Raw genomic sequence first — 23,325 nt, 5'->3', positions numbered from 1 at the left:
GTAGCCCCAACACTTAGCAGTATGTCTGGAACATTGTGGGGATTCATCAAAAATGTGCTGAATGAATGAACGACTCCATCTGTCCCAGCCATGTTAACATTGGGGTAGAACTCAGAGGCCGCATTAGCTAACTGAGCAAAGCTGACACAAGAAGGGAAAACTAACTTATATGCAATATTTAAGTTGTATATCAATGTATTCTTGTTATAAAGAAAGTATTTGTCTTGAGTCTGTAAAGAATGATGGCATTAATTCTTTACAGACTCTAGATAAAATGAAATAAGAGACATGATAGAAATAGTTATTCTCTATTTGACAAATACTATGGTAATGTCTTTATGAAATTATCTTTTAGACTTGCAGCTTTCTTTAATATTGTGTCACCTCCTTGGAGTCTGGTGTCTATTTCTCATTTTAACATATGTCTCTGTACATTGGGATACGTGGAATTGAAAAAAGCACCTTTCCCTCCTTGACTGCCCATCAATACGGATTTAGATTCTCTGGTATCCTAGATTTATGGCTTACATCCAGAATAAAGACTTTAACTTCCCACTAGAACCTTCTACTGGTATGCTAAGTTCTTTCAACATAAAAGCAGAAAGTTTTGAGATTATCTCATCTCTGTCATCATGATCATCCAAAGTTACTGGGTGTGGTACACATCTCATAAAATGATGCTTTATATAGGTCAGCGTCCAGAACTGGCCGTTTTCCAAAAATCTGCCTATTCCAGAAAGGGTAGCTTTTTTTTTTTCCTGTGCTTCCGCTTTGTGTAGCTAAGGGAGGAAGCTGAGTTTAGTGGTTAGTGCAATAGACTGAGTCAGCAAGGCTGCTTTCTATATTTGGCTATGTGATTTTTTAAAAAACTTTCATCTAACCAACTCTGTCTAAATTATGAAAGAGGTTTTTTGTTCCCTTATATGTAACATTTCCAAAATCTGTGTGAATGCTATCTTTATTGCTACACTTCTAACACTCTGAAACATATTGCTGGGATTTTTCTCCCTTTTATTTCTTTTACTAAAGGTAAATAAACTAGCCAAACAAGAAAGAAACTAAACCAAATTCCAGGCCTAAGTGGTATAGTTTGTATGTCAGGATCATGCTACAGACTAAAAGGAGAACGGAGGCCCCTGGGGATTTGCCCCAATAAACACAAGGGCCCTGCATTTGTAAAGACCAGTGAATGAGAAAGAGCAAAATTTTTTCATCTAAATAAAATATTGGTCCTTTAACTTTCCATTTGGGTTGACTTGCAAGCAAACATTCTCCCCTCTTCAAATTTAAATGTGGAAAGGAAAACAAAAATTGTGTTCCCTGTTAAAGGAGTTACAAGTACATGTGAGGGCACACTGTACGACTTTTTGAGGTCAGCTTTGTCAGCAGCCAGGCTATAAGTGTCCATTTTTCAGTTGTCTTGAGTAAGGGAGTTATTCCAAATTAGTAATTTTCCATAACTGGGAGCAAAACTAGAGTATGCTTTTAAAACAGTCATCCTGTCACTTGTTACCTGAGACCCTCCCTTGGATTCTCATGACACTTAGATAAAACCCTTATCCTGCGCCAGCAGCTTCGGGGCTTGCCTGCTTTATTCCCTACTGAAATCTCAGACTATATCTCATCCTACATTGCTCCTCTTTCAGTAAGCTCTTGTCATGCTGTGATTCAGTCTGTCCTCACTTCAAGTGAGGACAAGTCTTTTATACTTGCCATTCCCTCTGCCTAGAACACTGTTCCCCTGCAAGTTCAATATCTACCTACTGAGCTCAATATTCAGGTCTCAGTTCAAACAACACTTTCTCAGAGGCCTGCCCTGACCGCCCTGTATAAAGTAGCTTCAAACCGATTCACTCATCGCGTTATTTGGCTTTATTTTTCCTTACTGCAGTTATCACTCTCTGACATTTTTCTAATAGTTTATGTTCTTTATCCTCACACTAGAATGTAAGTTTCATGAGAAAGGGCACTGTTCTATCTTGTTCACCGTGTTATGTATTGACAGCACCTAAAAATTGTTTACTTTAAAAAATATTTCCATTCCCTTTGCAGACATTTTCAAAGTGTGCAGTGGGAGGAGGAGGTGTGGATAGAGGAGATTGACTTTATCATAAGTAAAGGTTCACATGTGATGACCAGTTGTCATAAGACTCGAGTTATTTTCCAATTGCTGTGTGATCACTGGAGAGTCATACCACTCTGCCTTTCACAACATTTCAGAATACTCAGCAATTTTAACCTGCTCACTGGCTACCAACCCGTATCACACATGACCAACCTAATTACAATGAATTCTAAGAGGGTACACTGAAAAAGGAAAGCAGTAAGTACATGAGGGAAAAGCCATAATTATTCTCATAAACTTAAAAGTGAAATTAACATACAATAGATATTAATAATCACTGACTAAGAGGCAACAAGAATTGAGTAATAACCTCCGTTGAGTTAGCAGCATTAAAATCTAGGTGCTGAAAAGACAGTTATCAACCTTTTTTTTATATTCTTAGCACAGTTTCAAACACCAGAGTTTTGACAAAACACATGAAGAGACTAAATGCACAAGAAATCACTAAATAAATTAGCAGTAAATGCAGTGTAATCACTGTAAGAGCATAACAATACATCATATTGTCTATGAAAACTCAGTTATGATTCACTATAACCATTCCTAGGCCTTCAGGCTCTGCTTGAATAGGACAACTGACTGCCCCCACAGTGTTCAAGGGTATAATCTGCAAGTAAAGTCATGTTTCTTTCCTGTAAATTTTTGTTTGTAATGGTTTGATATAGTAAACCATCTGTCTTATTCCAACTCATATCTACTCTATACTATGTTCCACAAACAACTCAGGTCAAAATCTATTTGACAGCTATTGTCAACAGAATATGTACTCAGTTGTAGTAAAATAAATTGCATATATACTGATTGAAATTAGGCAGCTTATTTCCTGGTAGAGCTGGGTGCCGTGGCATATCATTTCAGGAATCAGGATGAATTCCTAACTTCTTATTTCAAACGTTTTTTCCTACAGTCATCATGCACACAACTTCTGGGTGTGCTTGATTAAAGCTCAACTATTTGTGTAAGATAAGAAATACGATTTTTTTAAAATGTAGATTGAAACATGATCACAAAGGTGAAACTGTTGACCTGTGTTCCAGTAGCCTTGATTCTTGAAGAAGATTATGTAACTGACTATATGGTTTTTACAGTATGACTGTGTGATTGTGAAAACTTCGTGTCTGATGATCCATATCCAGGGTATGGCCAGATGAGTAAGAAAAAAAAAAGCATTAAAAATAAATAAATAATGGGAGAGATAAAGGGCAAAAATTGGGTAGATTGAAATACTGTGGGTCAATAAGAGGGAGAGGTAAGAGATATGGGATGCATGACTTCTTTTATTTTCTTTTTATTTCTATTTCTGGGGTGATGCAAATTTTCTAAAAATGATCATAGTGAAGAATATACAACTACGTGATTTTATTGTGAGCCATTGATTTTATAATATGGTTGGACTGTATGTGTGTAGATATATTTTAATAAAAATATTTTCTAAGAAATGAAAAAAAAGACCATGGAGGGCTTTAAATAATATTAAAATATATCAAATAGGCATCAAGAAGCCATTAATTTATTAATGAATTTGTTCATTCAGCAAATGCTTATCAAGTATCTTTGGTGTGTCAGATTGTCTTCTAATGGAGTACTAGAGAATGAGTACTGAAAAACAGATGAGTCCCTTCTTGGTGCTTATTTTTGAGTATAGTAAGAATAGGCTTTGGGGAAACATAAATCCAGGAGAGGGTAATTGAGAGTCTGGAGAAAGTTGCTATTATATACACTACACTCTGCGAATGACACCCTGTCAAGGTGACATTGGGGAAAAGACCAGAAGGAAGTAAGAAAGTATGGGCTACAGATTCCTGTCAGAAGATTGTTCCAGATAGATATGACAGATGCAAAGACCCTGAAACAGGAGCTTACTTGGGTCAAAAGTCGGCAGGGTGACTAGGGGGGAATGTTCAAGAGTGGCAGAGATAAAATCAGGAGGGAGTGTTGGGAAGAGGGGGGGACACAGGCAAAATCAGGTAGGATTCATGGACCACTATAAAGACTTTGGTTTCTACTTCAAATGAAATGGGAAGCTAGTGGATAGTTCTCAGCAGAGTGACATATTTTAATTTGCTTTTTATCACTCTGTTCAGATAAAGCTGCAAACAGGAAAACCAGAGGAGAGATGATGGTCATGTTTGAACCACAGTAGTATCAATGGTGGCGATGAGAATTGGATTCTAGATAAAGCTAAAGTAATTTGCTAAAGGATTAAATGTGAGATGGGAAAGATAGGAATCAAAGATAGCTCCAGAGTTTAGCCTAGGATCTGGAAAACAACATTCCCATTGATTGAGATGGAGAATATTGCAATAGGAGCAGGTTTGGAGTAAAAAATAAGAAATTTTATTTTGGGAAACATTACTCTGTGTTATCTAAATCAGCAGCCACTTACTACATGTTAATAAATTAAAATTCAATTAAGTTAGAAATTTAATTTCTTGGTCACACTAACCATATTGCAAGTGCCCAATAGCCATACCTGGCTAATGGTTACCTGACTGGACAGTGCAGATACTGTAGAATGTTTCCATCATGGCAGAAAGTTCTGTTTGGCAGTGCTGGCAAGACATTCACCCTTTTACCATGTGCTGGGCCCTGTGCTAAGTGCTTCCCATGCATCTCATTTAGTATTTAAAACTTCATGAGACAGAATTCAAAAAAATTAACTTCCCCTAAATCACACAATCATTCAAGTATAGAGAGGCAGAATTGGATTCCAGAACTGTCTGCCTCAAAAGCCTATACTCTGTTTTATAAAGATCAAAGAAAGTCTGAAATGAGACATGCCATCCATAGAGAAATGTATAGTGGGTTGACAACAAAGCAATGAAGCATAGGGAAGAAATCAAATCTGATAGATCTGTTTTAAGAGTGAATCTCCCAAGAGATCCTGCATATTGTGGAACTAAACATGAAACATTCCAGCATACCACCAACTAAGAGGAAAGAAAAATATTGTGAAGTCACTGGTTTTAAGTTTCTTGATAAGTCGTCACTTGATATTAAAGGATTGCTTAGCAGAAAGAGGGGCTTAGCTGACATCAGCATAGTTGAGACAGGTTTTGTTCCATCCAGTGGTTCTCAGCTAGGTATGATACCATATCCTTAGAGGGCATCTGGAAATGTATGAGATGTTTGGGGTAGACTGGTGAGTGCACTGGGCATTTAGAGGCCATGGTCCTAGGATGCTAAGTCCTGCTATGCTTGCCACAGTGAAATGTCTCACTCAAAATGTCAGCAGCTCCTCTATATAAGAAACATGGGCTCATTGCCCCTCAGGTGTTACTCCAGTTCATAAACTTAGGCAGTATGGATATTAGAACATGGAGACTTGTAACACAGGCTGTATAGTCAGATGAACTTGTGCCCCAATCTGTTCTTGGACTCGTAGCCATGTGGCTTGTGACCATTAACTAGATCTAAGCCTAACTATCCTCATCTATATACTGAGAAAATCAGTAGTATACATCATCTAGGATGGTTGTGAGAATCCTGAAACACTTAAAAGTACTTGGCCTAGCATCTGGTTCACTAAGAATGCCGAATAACTGTACACTATTACTAGGGATGGGGAAAAGGGGAATGAGAGAGGAATTCTGGCAGACTGAAATAAGATGGAAATTCAAAGAGAAAATGAAGTCGAGATCAGCATGGTTCAATGAAAAATTATGGACCCATGGACACGAAAATGCATGCTGCATGTTTTAAACTTTGTCATGTTAAAAAGTAGGTGAACTTAATTTTAACATGCAATATTCCATAACAAAATATATCAAAAAATGTTATTTCACATTAATGAAATATTTTTTATTTTCGTAATGTTCAAAATCCAATGTCTATTTCATGCAACACATCTTGGTTCAGGCCAGCCAGATTTCAAAGGCTCAGTAGCCAGCCACACATGGCTTAATGGCTACTTATGGGACATCATACTGAACTCTTTTACTGCCTATCTTAGCGAGTCTTACCAGCTGAAGTCTCGGGGCACTTTCAGGTGTCTCAGTATACTTAGGGACTTTACAAACAAGAGGTAGAAGGATTCAGCATAGTCATTGCAGTTGTAGCCACAGTATGTGCAAAATCCAGTTCTTCTACTTCCCATGTCCTTAGTTTATTTACAGAATGGAGATAATGGTATCAGCCCCTCTAAGTTTTATCCTGAGATCATGGTCATAATCTGTATCTCCAAATGTGAGTTACTATTTATATTTTGGTCCAAGGACTAGAAGAGAGGTTTGTCAGAATTCTAGTTATTTATGTAGCATATTATGTATATTTGTGTATATATACACACAAGTATTTTTAGAGCTGCTATTACTTTTATGGCTTTTGGGGATGAGCACATTGTAGTCTTCCAAAGCTGAGTGTTCCTCCTCGTGTAGGGGCAACAGCTGGTCTACTGGATTCAGGTGTACCTTAACCTCCGGGATAGTACCTGGCGTACAAAAGGTCTTCAATAATTTTATCAAATGATTTTTTGGCCAATGAATTCCTGAATAATAGCTTTAAGGGTATCATTAAAGGTATGATGGAATCAATGATGATAATTTAACTTTTGTTCTAATATTCAAATTGTAAACAGTTTATACAATTATTTTCCAGTGACAACAGTCTGTGCCAGAAATTGAAGATCTTTGAGTTGATACAAAAGTGTAGGGCAAGTTTAAAAATTGCATTGGCCTTGGAAGTCACTCTTCATATAAAGTACTAGGATATAACTTCAATTTAGCAACCTCAAGACTATCCCAGAATTTATTCAATTCATAATTATTAATATTCCTCTCTAATGTTCTATAGGTTAACGAACGCATACAACACTGCTATTAGCACAAACACTTTTATTTACTAACCAAAGGAATGATCCTAATTAAACCAAAACTGTAAAATATTTGGGTGTAAAATCTTTGTGATAAAGGTAAGGGAACATAATAATGAAAGAAAAAAAAAAGCAATATGGGGATTTGCTCATTGAACTGAGCTTGTTCATCCTTATAGCTAATTCCTGCCCAAAGGTGATGGAATTTTTATTCTACTTTTTCATAGACCCGAGTGCTGGTGACATTGTTCATAGTGCATACCTAGGAAAAGAAATATTAAAGAGAGGTTAGTCTTGCATCCCAAAGCAAAGAAGATAGTTAACTGTTAGGCTCAGAATCAATTTCACATATGGAGAAAATTTGTTTTAGTAGTTCTGAGTTTGCAAGAGGCTAGAACCTCTTATTACTGCTTATATATAATATGCATATGCTTTACTGAAAAGTAAAATGTTGAGAACAATATGTAAGTTATCCATTCGATCTTTGACAGGTATTATTTCCATTTTAAAGAAATGGAAAAACTTATGCCCGAGATCAGTTTGACGGTTTGTCTGAGGTTATACTGTAACATAGCAGCACAAGGACTGAACCTAGCTCCAGCTACATTTTCTAAGCTACATCATGGCACTTCCCTATCTGCACAAACGGCCTTCTTAATAACTAGTGTTCTAGTATTTTACATTATTGTCTTCCCAAACCTAGCTCTCCTGTTCATGATCTGTGACGTAGAACACTATGTGAACTATGAATGTTAAACAAGAAGCCCAATAAGACATAGAAAGTTTAGCACTTACCACCACTAATTTCCCATCTTTCAATTCTCTTGTTATTGTGCTTTCCTTCCCATCCCATTCCTGGTGTTGAACCAATACTCCATCTTTAAAGGTGCAGACAGTCTGCAAAAATTAAATATACTTTTTAATCTTCCAAAGTTCACTGCCAAGTGAATTTCTATGACTCATAACCTCCTTAAACAAAGTTTTTCCATATTCCACTTCCTGGGTCTACTTTATTACCTATACTGATTTTACTCATATAGTTTATGCTTGTGAAGCACACAAAAGTAGCTTATCTTCTCTCATGTGCTTTAAACTATTTTTAGAAAATAGACAAGTTATGAAACTGAAACTTTCTCTAATTAGCCAAAACTCAATTTATAAGATAACCTGACGTTAAAATTAAGTTCTTCCCTATAGGCAGTTAAGGATGGGAACACAACCTACCCTTCTAGAAGCTTCTATGATTGCATAACATGTTAAAACTGACCTGAGTTTTTCTGCCATCAGCTGTAACTTCTTCAAATTTCTCGTCCAGGTTACAAGAAAACTGTGATGTTTTCAAAGTGCTCTCAGTTTTAATGGTGAGAGATTTGCCATCAGAAGTGATGATACAGTCTGGCTTGGCCATTGCACCCATTTTTCGCAGAGCCATTCCTACTCCTGTAGAATGTTATATCATTAAAAAGATGACTATTAAGCTATAGTTTATATAATAAATACAATAATCCAATTGTAGTTCTGTGCTTGGCATATTTTCACTTATTATCAATTAACTACTATAAATACATATCCAGTGCTCACCATATGGCAGCACTTGACATACATTAATCCAGGTAATTCTTGAACAGCCCCATCAGGTAGATGTCATTGTCTTCCCTTTAGATGAAAAAGCAAAAGGTGCAGAAGTAACCTGCCCAAGGTAATTCAACTAGGAAGGGACAGTAGCTCCTGGCCACCATGCTATACTGTTCATCAGTAAATTAGGGAATTCAAGTATTTAAACATCACAAACTCAGGGGCTTGTGCAGTCTTTTTCCATACACTGAGTTCTGACAACCATTGTATTCTATGACTCCAGCACTTAACCTGCATTCAAGGCCCTTAATAAAACTCATAATCGATCAGAAAAAAAAATAGAAATCAATCCTGATATATTCAAATAGCACGATGTTTTAAGAGTTATAATAACACAATTATGGTGCTGATAAATGGGAAAAAATCTTACCATCAAAAACAGAAAACGCTTCATAGCTGTATAATTCAATTACTATAAAATGTTTTCTCCCTTAGTTAACATTTAGAAGGAACCTGAGATCTAGGCCAACTCCCAGTTTCGGAGATTATAACCTAAGCAGAACTAGCTTGAAGATCACTGAGCCAGGCTTTAAACATCCCCTAGAGACTTCTTTTGGCAACTCAGGTTTGGTGCCTTGAGAGGAACAAATTTCCTCTCACTTTGTTCACATAAATGGGCTCTGTTCTCCCTACACCTCGGTTGCTCTCTGGTGAACTGTGAGCTGACAACCTGCATGACTCCAGCATCCTGGAAACCAACCGTTGGGCCCTAAAAACAAATAAGCTTTCAAGGGACAGAGAAACCGGGTTTCTGTTTGGACCTCACACATGCACATACACACAAAAACTTCTTAGATATGACTGGAGTTAGTCTTTTTCCTGAGTCTGTTTTCCGTGAAAATGAAAAATTCTGCCATATCACAAAGTATGATAAATACATTCAAAACTCATCAGTGAACAAAGTTTACCAACTCACTTTTTTGGTTAAAGGCTACTAGTGAAGGAGTGTTTCTGAGGTGCCCCAGGGGACTAGATTTCCTGACCGAGGGTTTTGCAGTGACTTCTGCACTTAGGAGCATCAAGTTAACATTTCGGTAGGATAGCGGCTTCTAGAAGCACGCAAGTAGCCCCAGCAGTCGTCTTAGGGCTGAAATCTCACGAGCAGATAGGGTAGGATCCATGCTATGTTACTCCATCCCACTTTCTGGTGGCCTGTGACAAAGGCTTATTTTTATCACATTTTGTCATTGTTTGCTATCTACCCGACATCTCAACCAGCGCCCAATCGCCGTAACTGTCTATTTTGACTGAGAGAGCGAAATTGCGGCCGCAGGAGGCTCGGGCCTTTGCGGGTGTCTAACAAAGCCCACACAGCCTCCTTATCCCCCATCCTCAAGATGCAGAGACCAGGGCAGCAGCACCCCCACCCCCAACCCGAGGCACACGCGGTCGGCCTCACGGTGCTCGTCCCACAGCGCCCGCGCTAGGCAGTGCCAGCCGAAGGTCGGCGGCGCCAGCGCTCCACCTCTCAGCGCCACTCCGGGGCCAGGAGGCTAGGATGCCCCGCGCTCCACCGGGAGGTCCGCCAGCCCAAAGGGCCCTGCTCACCCGGTGAGGGAGGGCAAGGCACCCGGGGGTGGGGGAGATGGGCCGAGAGCAGAAGGAACAGCCGAAGCTGCAGCTTGGTCCAGACCTCTATAAGGATTCTGCGGGAAACCGCGCCCCCGCACCGCGTCTCCGCGGAGAGGAGGGCGGCGGGCCCGCGCGCTCTCAAGGAACAAAAGATGCGGCAGGCTGGGCCAAGGGCGGGTGAGGGAAAATGGGTACCGCCACGATGGGGCAGGTGGCGGAGAGAGGATACGGTGGCAGGAGAGGAGATGAAGGATGGAAAAGGAAAATGAGGGAAAATTATAGGGGCTGCCTGGAAGGGATCGAAAGAAGTGAAGCTTGGGCTAGGGAGTGAGCGCGCAAAAGAACAGGAAGCGGTGCGGGGAGGCTGCCGCAGGGGGCTGGGGAAAGGAGAAAGGGAGGTGGGTGCACCACAAGGCGGTACATCTCGGAACTTAGGACCGGCAGGAAGCGTGCCGCAGCCAGGGGCCGCGTGGTGGAGGGGCGGCCGAGTACTCCCCGCCCCGGAACTCTGGAACGCTGGTGGGGACCGACCGACGGACAGGCACGCAAAAATGCCACGTTGTAGACGCCGCCGGGCCGGGTGCCTCACCTACTTCCTTCATGTATTCATCAAAGCCTTTGCTGTCCACCAGGCGCCATCTTCCTACCAGCTGCTGAACGGTGGCCATGGTGGGCACAGGCGTGCAGGCGAGAACGGCGGGAACGTCTGCTGCCGAGCGTGGTTTGCCAGCGCCGGGCCCCCGTGGCCGCTTTATCCAGGAGGCGCGCTAGGGCGGCGACCAGCGGCCAATGGGAGACGCGCTTCTCCAGCGACAGCCCCGCCCAGCTCCGCCCCCGGCCTCGCTCCGGGGGTCGCGAGATGCGAACCGGCTCCACCTGCCAGCGTACGCTAGGGCTCCCCAGGCGCCTCCTGCAAGCCGCGGCTCGTCCCGCGCGCTCTACACCTCCCCGGACGCCAGCCTCAGCGAGTTCCGAGCCTCCGCACACCCAGGAAGCCAAAGGGGGCAACCGGGACTCCAGGCACGGGCTGTCCTTTTGCTTCTGCGCCCCGCAGTTTTACAGCCCAAACGCGGCGGTTTCCCCTCTTAAGACCGAAGACTCAATTGGTCTTTGTCGGCTGAGGCCGCAGGAATCAATCGATCGAATGTTTGGTTGGCAGACATTGATAAACCTTCCTTTCCAATCGCTTCTCTTGCTGTTAAATTTCCCTGTCGCGTTTAAGAATATTGTGTTTATTTCCATTAGAGTGAGTCCTCCACCGTCCCTTCCCTGCAGATCTAACCGTATTAAGAGAGTTTTGAGTTCAGCACGTTTGCTCTTCACCTTTAATCATAATAATTCCCTGTACTTGAGTGTAGAACGTTATACTTTTCAAAGTGTACTTTTCACACGAGGAAGTTGCCATCCAGGAGTGCCAGCCCATTTGATGGAGATAATATCCCTGACTTCAGTGCCTCCCATGTGCTAGGTGCTGTGCCTCCTGGGCATTTTATATCCAGTAACTCTATTCTCCATTGAACGTTGCCGAGCAGTGTTATCCCAGTTTTTCCAAGGAGGGAAAATGAGGCAGGGAAAGGTCATACAGTGGTGGAACCAGAATCCCTCATCAGGTCCTTCTCAACCCAAGACAGGGAAATACTACCACATCTGGTTGCCTCTAGCTCCCTCAGCTCCTTAAACTATACTGAGTCACAAGTTCCCATACTATTCTTGACATTTCAATCTGAGGCTGGTTTGCCATACCCCAGCCTGCCTAGGGCATTACCCGCCCTGGACTGCATCCCTTTCTGTTCAAGTCTTTGCCTTAATTTTAGGGTTACGCCAAGCCTTCTTTGCAGTACCATTTTAATACGGAAAGACTCAGGTCATATGGTTGTATCACTCAGGGCCTGCGCCACACCTGAGGCTTTACTGCTCAGCAAACGTTCGTGTTTGGAGGGAAGCTGAGTGCTTTTTCTTGGATCTTGCCTCAGCGGTGATGTCAATGCTGGCTTTTACTTAAAGCAGCCTCCCTCTGCTTCCTGGAGATGCCCGCGGCAGCGCTTGTGTGTTTGGACTTGAGTTCTTAATGTGTTGCTTCAACATGTTTTACCAGTTTGGTATAGAAAATGGTAATAATAGACAGGTTTTCTTTTTTAGCCCTTCTCAGTACAGGAATATTAATTTCTATATTATCATAATCAACCATGTTACCAAATATCAAAGGGAGAATGGCATTATACTTAAAAACGATTTAAGAACTTGTTTTTAAATCTGAGAAACTACCTAAAGCTTAATTTCTAAAAACACTCTTTAACGTTACGAGCGGAAGTAGTCCTTTTGTGTTTAAAACACACCAGCCAACAAAACAGTAAAATTTAGGCCAATACCTGTCATTGTTTTGCAGGAAACAAAGAATAAGGGTATGATGCAGGCTCTGCTATTGTGGGCAGCACAGATGCCACATCTATAAAAAAAAATAAAATACTATATCCAAATAATGGTTTAGAGTAGATTATTTTCAACATTCCCTCCGGTCCTAATACTCAGATTCCATTCTTTTCTCAAGAATAATGGTCATGGATTTCCGGTTCTGAAAAAACATTGAATACTTCCCTAAACTGTTAACTAAAGATTGGGTTTAAATCAAACCCAATATGAGGTGTAAACACCAAAAATGTTGTGAAAATGAATCTGATTAAAGTCTCATATGGCTTATGGGATTGTTGAGTATTTCTTCATTGAAATTAGTTATATTACAATACAAAGAACGAGGAATAATAGTTTGATCCTAGCTTGTCCTTACAAATATTATTAACTGCATATTTTTAGTCGCAGCCCAGAGGCAATATAGGTGTCACTTTATGCCTTCTTTCATGCTGGAAGATAATAACACTTGCATGATTCTTATACATGGAAATGACTGAAGAATCAATAATTATTAGCAACTCTTCCCCTAATAGCTCTAGAAGGCTACCTTTTGTAAGTCCAGTGTAATTTTACATTGGCTCATGGCAATAGATTGCAAAAATATGTAATTGAAACTAATACTTTCTTGCATTATTTGGGTAGTGTTCAAGTGTTTCAGGTCTAAAACCACAACACCAAAAGGGGAAAATGAAATGGGGTAAGAGCATGCTCACGAAGCCACACGAGTGAGCACAAACTCTTGGTAAAAATTGCGTGGTTATCAGGCAAACACTGCTTCAAAACAAATCCACTAGCAACCTTAACCTCCCCCATGCCTATCTCCAACCAAATTGTCACTCTGGACTGGCCCAGCCCAAAACATGTAGATACATTCATAAGGGCATCTTTGCCCTTTAAAAATTGCAAAAACAAAAAAAAAAATCTCCAAATAAGATTATTCCACAGGAAGAGGCTAAATTCTTTTCTTGCAGATAACCCTTTCCCATTTTTCAGTCCCACTTTCCATGTGGGACTCTGTGAGTTAATGTCTTTTCTCCAGAGTCTCACAACCATTTGATCATTTTTATTTTTCCGAAAGAATTAATGACTTTTCAAATCACATCTACGAAAACACAGGTTATTTGCCATCGAGATATTTATCCCTATCGGTTAGGTCTGTTCCTTCATTTTGCCTGAGTTGGCTTATAAGGAGAGTCACCAGGTATTTAATAATCCACCTAAATCCCACCAAAGACCATTTCTTTCTACCCAGGTCTCCGGCATGGCAGGCGAGAACTCTGCCTGCTGAGCCACCGTGGCCAGCCCCAAAGATCATTTCTGGATCCTAACTTTGGTCCTCTTAACCTGGTGGTGGGGAGAACTACTCTGTAAAGCCCCTGAGGCATAAACAGAGCTGCCAAAACAGCATCCAGCTATTCTGTGCACTCCTCTGAAGGAATCAGGCAGTGGCTGGGTAGATAATTTTTGTTTACTCACCCATAGGCATGATAAGAAATTCTGAATTCATTTGTCCATTTCTGCATTGACCAAACTTAAAGATATAAATTCAACCGTGTGTAGTGAAAGACACATTTTATTCTCCCATGCCATCTTAATACTTATTTTCCTGAATTCCTTCTTTCTACACTGATTACTACTCAAATAAGTGACTCACTGTCTATAATAAGAAGCAAATTTGCATTTCCAATGAGCCACATTCTGCTTTCTCAGTTGCCCAAATGCTGTAATTTTATGCAGGAACTGGAAGGCTAAGTCAACCAGGATGTTAGTTTGGGTTTATTTTAGAAGGTAGGATAAAGGTTATTTGTTTGTCAAATCTCGATCCTTGTCATCTACCTCTTAGCTTCAAGCTGAGTCCTAAAGTATCCTACCGAGTTGCCAAATATTGAGCATCAAGCTGGACTTTCCCTTTCAACACTCAGGACTAGAGACAGGATCCTAAAACTCCCAGGGCCTCAGGGTTCTGAATGTGGGTGTGAAATCTCCTCTTCAGATTGAAACTTGAAGTTCTTTCAATGGCCACAGCATCAACTGGGCTGACAGTGACCTGTTCTACCTTCCCTTGATCACTACTCATTCTAGTTCATTAATAATATTGAAACAAATGGCAATTCTCCGAAACTTAACTGTAATCGTTCATCCAAAGCCCAGTAACTTAAGAAGGAAAAAGAATACAAAAGAAGATAGTTCTTTCACATATATGAAAAGCCGTTTCAGTATTGTCACCACAAATTTAGTAAATAAAGAACAATGTCATAAAGATACCAAAAAGAGTTGTGCACAATTTCAAATTCTCTGGTGTGGAATATGAGCTCTCAATATTCGTTGATGTCCTATGTGCAGAGATAGCCTACATATTTATTGTTCTAGGACAGTGATTTTTCAAGCTGTGCTGGGAGATTTGTGAATACGCAGCTGAGTGAAGGAGGTATAGTCAGAAAGGGCTTGCTCCAGTATCAATCAGGATAGGCAAGATTATGGCACGGTAACAAGCATCCACAAAATTTCAGTGGTTTGCTACAATAGTGACCCACTGTGGGTTAGCTGCTGCATGCCTCCTTGTTGTTTAAGGAATCCAGGCAGACAGAATAGCTTCTTCTGGAATGCGCTGGTCCCATTGCAGAGAAAAGAGAACACAGAAAACTATGTTTCAGCTCCAGAAGTATCCCAGACATGAGGTACTTCATTTCTTCTCAAATTTCATTGGCCAGAGCAAGAAACGTGGGAAGTGGTATGCTGGAGCCAGCTCATAACAGCTTGAGAAAGTTACCTGTGTGCTTATCTTCCCAACTCCAAGTTCTGTGACCTCAGGTTGGTAGCTCGACATTGGCCATAATTGAAGTGTTTACACCAAAGATATCAACAAACGACACAAATAAGTGCTTTGTTTTCTTTAAAGAGCTAGATATTCTACATTTACCAGCACACCATCACATATACCCCTGATATCAAAGGGGCAAAGAAGTATGAGCATCTCCCAAGAACAGATGGCAAAGATTTTTTAACTATGATGCACTTAGCACACTTCTGTTCTCCCACATCTAGTCAAACAAACGTCACCACACAAATGCACACCTTCAAAACAGCAGCACGACTTTTATGTGCTTCCACATAAGTTTTCATTTGAAGACTTTAGCCAAGTCTCTGTTGACTAAAAGAAGTTTGAAAACCACTATTGTAGAGGCATACTAAAATTATAATTCATTGAACATATTCTGTGCATGATAGATTATATCAGCCATTTATATAGATTATTTATTTAATATTTGCATCAACTTTATGAAGTACATATTAATGACCATAAAAGAGAGCTGGGATTCAACCTCTAAAGCTGGTACCCTTCTTTCTCACTTAAAATTGTGCACAGAAAACTTCTGGTTACTCTGTTGGGAATATAGAGGATGAGAGAAGACAAGTAAAGTGAATTCCATCCAGTACCTCTTTTTTTTTTTTAAAGGTGTTGAATTAGCAATTTAAAATATTCTCTGTTCTAGTTTGCTAGCTGTTGGAATGCAATATACTAGAAACGGAATGAACGGCTTTTAAAAAGGGGAAATCAACAAGTTGCTAGTTTACAGCTCCAAGGCTGAGAAAATGTCCCAATTAAAACAAGTCTATAGAAATGTTCAATTTAAGGCATCCAGGGAAAGATACCTTGGTTCAAGAAGGCTGATAAAGTTCAGGGTTTCTCTCTCAAGTGGTAGGGCACATGGTGAACACAGTCAGAGTTTCTCCCTCATCAGGAAAGGCACACGGTGAATACGTTCAGGGTTCCTCTCTCATATCATCCACAATGCCGAAGATTTATAAATATTTGAGAATGACAGTTCCAAATAACCAAAACATCCTTGGATAACCTTAAAATCGATGAAATAGGACGGTCCTTTCATCACTTTTCTCATCTTGACAGTTAGGGAGATGGGTTTCTGAGGCTGAATAAGGTCCTTCAGTCCAGAAAGGGTCCTGTGATTGTTCCAACTTCACTGGTAAGAGCCATCCAGTACCTCTTTTAATTTAATTCACAGAAATTCTTTGAGTCTTTCAAAATAGTTTCTTGAAGTCATTAAGATTTTTCACACTTGTAAATGGACTTCCTTAAGTTATTTTCTTTGTTATGTCTACTTCTTTGGAACTGATTGCCTTGTGTAACCTGAATTTTTGTTTAGTAGGCTAAAATATATTATAAAAAAACTAAGACAAACAGCCTATGATGCATCTGAAAGCGAATAATATGAGTGGAGAAGTTTTATCATTGTCCTTTCATTCATCTAAAAGTTATAAAATACCCAAGAGCACTGTTTGCTATTTCTTCCTCCATTGTACTAAGATACCTCACTGTAACACTCATCACTACAAAGTGGAATTCACCATTAATAATTAATAAAATTATTTTATTTTATAAACATTAATATTAATAAAAACTATTATTTATTGGATTGTGCAGTTATTTGGGGCCAGCACTAGATAATACTTTACGTAGATTGTCTTATTTATTCCACATATCTGCTCCACATTGTTGATTCTATTAGTATTCTCATTTTACACAAAAGGAAAATAAGATAAGTGACTCGCATAAGGTCACACAGTTGAGAGGTGGAAGAACTGGGATATGAACTCAGACAGACTAACTCCAGACACTATATTTTAACTGCTACTAAACCAGGCAAGATAGAACACTACAAACTGTATTTCTAAATACTGAGATGCTGAACTTTTTGTGTATAAGCTGCTCATTCTCTGAAACTTCAGGTATTTATGTGACACCTGAGATGCAGAGTTAGAGCCCTGGAGCTCTGAAAGTCAGCATTACCCCATACAGCAACTGTTAAAAACATTGAAAATGTAATCAGACTTTAACTGGAGATATGAATGGAGCTGATCCAGGTAAGAATAAGGTAAATCAGAATACAGGGTATAGGTTGATATCATCTATATTTTAACACTACAACTTCTGTGTGAGACCAAAGGAAGAGATGTTTATTTGATGCAAATTTTTTTTTATTTTTGATATCACAATATCTAATTTAACTTGTATGGCCACTTTATTCGAACATCTATTCAGGAATCCTTGTTGGATTCAAGATCTTGTTGCTTTGTCCAGGTTAGTGTAATGCCCCAATACATCCCAGTGTAATTTGGGCAGAGAATAAAGAAGTATTTGCAGAGTTCCCTTGAGGGACTGGGGAGAAAGGTAGAAGTATTCAAGTTCCCCACATGGGGAATTCCTGATATTCTCACAAGCAGTGGGGACAAGCAATTTAATAGGCCAAGCCATCGATTTTGGGCTTGCCCCTATAAAACTTACTCCTGCAAAGAAGCTAAGCCTGCTTATAGCTATACCTAAGAATCACCCCCAGAGAACCTCTCTTTTGTTCAAATTTGGCCTCCCTCTGTAAGCCAACTCAGCAGGCGAACACACTGCCTTCCTCTCTACGTGACACATGACTCCAAGGAGTGTGAATCTCCCTGGCAACATGTGACATGGCTCCCAGGGATGAGCCGTGACCTGAGTCATGGGATTAAGAAAACTTTCTTGACCAAAATGGGTAAGAGAGAAATGAGACAAAATAAAACTTCAGTGGCTGAGAGATTTCAGATAGTCAAGAGGTTATTCTGGAATTATTTTTGTGCATTACATAGATATCCCTTTTTAGTTTTTAGTGTATTGGAACAGCTAGAGGGAAATACCTGAAACTGTAGAACTGTATTCCAGTAGCCTTGATTCTTGAAGACAATTGTATAACTATATAGCTTTTACAATGTGACTGTATGATTGTGAAAATTTTGCCAATGATGCTCCCTTTATCCAGGGTATGGACAGATGAGTAAAAAATTAAAGACAAAGAAATAAATAATAGTGGAGTAGGGAGATAAGGGGTAAAAAAAAATGGGTAGATTATACTACTAGTGGTCAATGAGAGGGAGGGGTAAGGGGTGGGGTGTATGGGCATTTTCTTTTTTTTCTTTTTATTTCTTTTTCTGGAGTGATGCAGATGCTCTAAAAATGGTCATGGTGATGAAGATACAACTATGTGGTGATATTGTGAGCCATTGATTGTACATTTTGGATGGACTGTATAGTGTTTGATGATATCTCAATAAAAATATTTAAAAATTTTTTTTTAATTCTACAGATTGGGTTTGAGAAGCTACAACAGATGAATATGGGCATGAAAAGCAGTATTCTAATGAAAAATGAACCTCTATAAAAATGAACACAAATCTATGTTTTTGTGCTTTAGATATTACCTGAGCTCAAACCTTTATCTTCCTAGTATGGATATTTTCATTTGGATATCCTTCAACTCAACTTCACTGTTTTACTCATGCAGTTATAAATCAATACTATTGATCTCAAAAACTGGAATCATCATTTGCTCTCATCCATTTTTAGACAACCTAACAAATATGTGGCGTAGAATCTAGACCTTCTCTTCAAAGAGTTTGGTATCTATGCTTATATCACTTAAGGAACTACATTTCTTTTTTTTTAAATTTTAACCAACATTTACTAAACATCTATTCTTTTTCACTTCATCATGTCCTGAAAATTCTCAAGTAGCAAATGTCTTTGAGAATATCAGATACAATAGAAGCCCTAAAGTTTCACATAATTCATTTTATCTTTCTAATACTAAGTAAATTTTCCTGGAAGATACCTTAGAGTCTTTCTTTGTACATGCTGCTTCAATCATATCTGGAAATTCTAAGTTTTAGGCTTAAATTTAAAAAAAAAACCAGCTCACTTCATTTTTAGGAACCAGATGGGTTTACTAAATGCAAATATCCTGTTTAAAATGAATGCCCAAATGCTGCAAAACCATTGGAAGTAAATCTTGCTCAGATTAGAAAGAGTTTATCTGAGAGATAATGGCGTAAGAGATCATGAAGCTACCATGACACCACCCTGGGTTTCACAGCTAGTTCATTTCCATAAATCATCCCTAAGGTTGTGGTGTGTTCTGAGGAATACAGCTAGCATAATAAAATGTCTCAATGTACAAGTCGAAACAGGAATTCTCCACCACCCAGGCCAGCCCAGTAAGGACCAGAATATCCTGCTGTGTTTCCATTCTGATGTCAGTGACACCCTTTTTCCAGAATAGAGACTCAGAAGCAAAGCTTATGATTTCTGACACATACACACTGATGATGATCTTGTTTTTCAGCAGAAGTTCTGTGTGGTTCTTAGGGGAAGAATATGGCAATTTTTGTTGTTTTTGTTGAGTGGTCTAAAATATTATCACTTCTGCAGCTGAATTAATACTATATTAAATAAAGTAATAAAAACTTTCGTCAATCAAGAAAGACAGGTATAAGTGTAGTTCCCAACCAGTCCTGCAGGAAATTCCTTAAACTGAAATATATCTTTCTGGAACTCTCTTCTTTTCGACCACTCAAGAATAAGACTAGCTTCTAGAAACAGGAAAGATGTTATTCACTGACGATCCCTTGAATATTACTAGGATATGAATGGTATAAATAACTAAAAAGGATTTTTCAACTTTAATATCTTTCCATTGAATGTATTTTTACATTTGGCTGATGTAGTCATTTCTGAGACACATTTCCAGAAAAAATATTTGGCCCCATTATGAAACAGAAAATCATAACTGCCAAATATCCCATTTGAAATCAGATAGAATATAAATCACAATTGAAAACCAATTAAAAATCACTTCCGAATTCAGCAACCTTTTATCATTTTCCGATAAATATGAATAAAGATGCTAAATTTTGTGAAAAATTTTACATATTTTCTTTTGCTTTATGCTATGCTGAGCCCGTGACAGAAGCCCTCATTTTGTAGGGAAAGGTTCTAATTCTTTCTCATACTGTTCTTTCACAATCCAAAGCCTTCGAGCCTCAGTGCTATGAACAAACCTAAACATCAAGTCCAAGTCACTAATCCATATTCAGAAGATCTGTAATGACTACACCCAAGTCACATAATTTTTAGTTGCATATTTGGGCAGCAATTCCCGTCAGACCTGATCTGTAATCCAATTAACTATCACTTGAAAAGGCCTCTTATTAATAAATCCTTTAAGCTTTCTTAGCTTTATATTTGAATCTGGAGTAGTGACTTAGTCTCTGAACTAAGTGAGAATCTTAAAATTCTAGAATTTGGAAGAATCTAAATGTCTTCTACTTCAACCCAGGTAGTATTTCCTCTACAAAAAGCTTGACACACAATATATCCAGTCTCTACTTAAATCCTTCTGATGATAGAGACCTCATTCCTTACCAAGCAGCCCTTTTCATATTTTAATAGTTTTGATTGGTAGAATGCCATTATCTCTATTTTACTGAAATATGCTTCCAGAAATTTCTAGCTATTGATCCCCTAGTTTGGCTCTCTTGAATAAATTGAGTATCTTCTTATTTATTCTCCCATGGTGGTCCTATAAATATTTCTTCCACACACACAAAAACTGCTTGGACAACCAAATATATTACACACACACACACACACACACACACACACACACACACACATTATACAGTATAGAATTCTGTTCTGTATCTAGTGAGAGAGAAAATACTTTCAATTATAACAACTGCAATAGTGAAAAAGAACAAGAATTCCAATAATATTTTCTACTTAGAATAAGCTGAGCTCTGAAGGACCAAATAATAATGACTTTAACTTATTTAGCAAAACTAATGCAAAGCACTTTTTAATTTATTTTATTTTATTTTATTTTTTGCAGTCTCCGGCATGGCGGGCAAGAATCTGCCACTGAGTCACTGAGCTATTCTCCTTTGAAGGAGAATCATTTCCACTCCATTCAACATAATTGTAATTTTTGCATAATCCCACTGCAGTTATTGTCTGAATGAAGTTTTAATGGAGTAAGCAAAAATCCAATCCCAAATTATAGGTTTGTCAAGAATACCAAATACATTCTGAAATTATTTCACTATTTAAAAAATAACTTTCAGAGACAGAAATGAAAAACAGAAGAGGATTAACCAAAAAATTAAATTATTTCCATCACTTCACATTTGACTATGAAAATAATAGTTAATAATTGATGGTAATGATAATGCTAGCATATGAATTCAAACAACTATGGAAACCTTAACACTATAATTATGTCATTGTTTGGTCTCCACCCTTTTCTCAAAAAGACCAGATGTCATAATACCATAATATGTGTGAGATAACATACACACACATACATATAATTTGCTCCCTATTTAAACTGTAGCAGGGCTTTGTAGGTTTCTTAGGGAAACTTCAAAATATATCCTAAGCTTTCGGACTCAATTCCTCTTTGTCTTCACTTGGATTGAAAAGGTTATCTGAAAAAGAAACATTTAAGAATTGAATTAGACAAAGCAGCTTTTGACTCCACCACAGCTCTAGGCTTCAATATTAAGAAGAGCCAGAGAAATGCATACTAGCATCACTTATCCAACGATAATTTTATTTAGCATCCACCCTAAAGGCACGATGGTATAGCTGAAAGAGCAGTGGCCTGGAACACAGGAGAAATTCTAGATTTTGCCATAAAATAACCGTATAAACTTAGATTTTTCTTGCTTACCTGTAAAACAAGGAAGCAGTATAAACTAAAATTTCGTGTGAGAAGCTATATGACTAAGAACTCCATTATCAAATAAATTAGGCCCTACCAGGATGATGCCCATTGAGTACTACCAGCTATAATTAACATAGTGAAAGCTCGGAGAAATCATGAATTCAAAAATATATTTAACTTTTTAAAATCAGCATATCTACGCATGAATTGATTACAAAAGTTCCCTTGTTTGTTTGTCTGGAATGACCCTATTAACATCCCTTGTAATGTTCTGTGAAATAACATTTAGGAAAATGCTGTTGACAAATTATGCCTTAAAATTATGATTCTATCATCAAAACACTGTTCTGTGTGAATGAAGAAATACAATGCATAACAAATCACTGAACTCCAAAATCATTTGCATTAATTGTTCATGAAGGACATCTATGCACGAAAATGACCCCCATAGAAAGGGGTTCTAAAAGCATACTGTGAAGTCTAGTAAGTGAAGGCAGTCTAAAGGTATGTGTGGAAATCCTGGGTAGCATATTGGACTGAGTTAGTCTACTTCTAAAATCTTCATCTTGCATCTGACAAGCAGGGAACAAATTTGAAGCAGGAAATAAAGGAAAGGAGCAGTTGCTTGGACGCCTGACCTCGTCTACTGATACCTAGAAAAGAAACGCAGCTCTGGAGGTTTTTCAGGTACATCTTTTCCGAGTAGTTATGTGCCCTGGAAGGTTTTATTTTTTTTCTGAAAGTTGCATCAAGAGGCCCTCTGCCCTGTGGTGAGGCTATTTATTGATTCCAGTGAGTGTCATGTTATACAAGGATGAAATGTTTAAAACATCCTCTATACTTCTTCTCTTTCCCCTTTTGAAACACCCCCTCCCCTTATATTCCAAGTCTCGTAAACTCACCTTGGGTCAGTAGGAATCTGATAGATTAATTCATTTTAATGTACCAAGTGATTTACTTAATATTTGACTGTCCGGACGGTATTTGCATTTTACGAGAGAAAGTAGGAAGGTAGCAACACTTAAACTGAAAGTTGACCACTCGTGGCGGGATTTCAGGCAGCAGCACACAGATGAGTGAGCCAGCGGAGGAAAGGAGGTAGAGAAAGTGAATCGAAGGGACAGAGCAAATAAAGATGATTGCAGAAGAGAGCAGTAAAGAGAAAAGTACATCAAAGTCCTGAAGTGCTTCAGGGGTGGTCCTGGTGTATAAAATAATTCTTTCAA

The 23,325-nt window shown here is 38.9% G+C and overlaps 1 protein-coding gene across 1 annotated transcript; it reads right to left on the bottom strand.

The window, feature by feature from the left end:
- Positions 1-6,940: 6,940 nt before the first annotated feature.
- FABP5 (fatty acid binding protein 5) lies at positions 6,941-10,888 on the bottom strand. Its single transcript, XM_077167081.1, has 4 exons — positions 10,732-10,888; positions 8,203-8,375; positions 7,731-7,832; positions 6,941-7,197 (listed from the first exon to the last, which is right to left on the bottom strand). The coding sequence occupies exons 1-4, from the start codon at positions 10,808-10,810 to the stop codon at positions 7,144-7,146; spliced, it is 408 nt and encodes a 135-aa protein (XP_077023196.1). The 5' UTR covers positions 10,811-10,888; the 3' UTR covers positions 6,941-7,143.
- Positions 10,889-23,325: the final 12,437 nt, after the last annotated feature.

Source organism: Tamandua tetradactyla, chromosome 6 (assembly GCF_023851605.1).
Source record: "Tamandua tetradactyla isolate mTamTet1 chromosome 6, mTamTet1.pri, whole genome shotgun sequence".
Classification (NCBI taxonomy): domain Eukaryota; kingdom Metazoa; phylum Chordata; class Mammalia; order Pilosa; family Myrmecophagidae; genus Tamandua; species Tamandua tetradactyla.
The sequence above is the reverse complement of the archived record's forward strand: the minus strand, read 5'-3'. Positions and strand labels throughout refer to the sequence as shown.

Bases quoted from the DNA above. Each gene is read 5' to 3' on its own strand.
- FABP5 (XM_077167081.1), bottom strand. From the start codon at position 10,810: ATGGCCACCGTTCAGCAGCTGGTAGGAAGATGGCGCCTGGTGGACAGC. The intron at 8,376-10,731 runs GTGAGGCACCCG...AACATTCTACAG, and splicing joins TGAATACATGAAGGAAGTAG to GAGTAGGAATGGCTCTGCGA. The intron at 7,198-7,730 runs GTAAGTGCTAAA...TTCTTTTCCTAG, and splicing joins AAGATGGGAAATTAGTGGTG to GTATGCACTATGAACAATGT.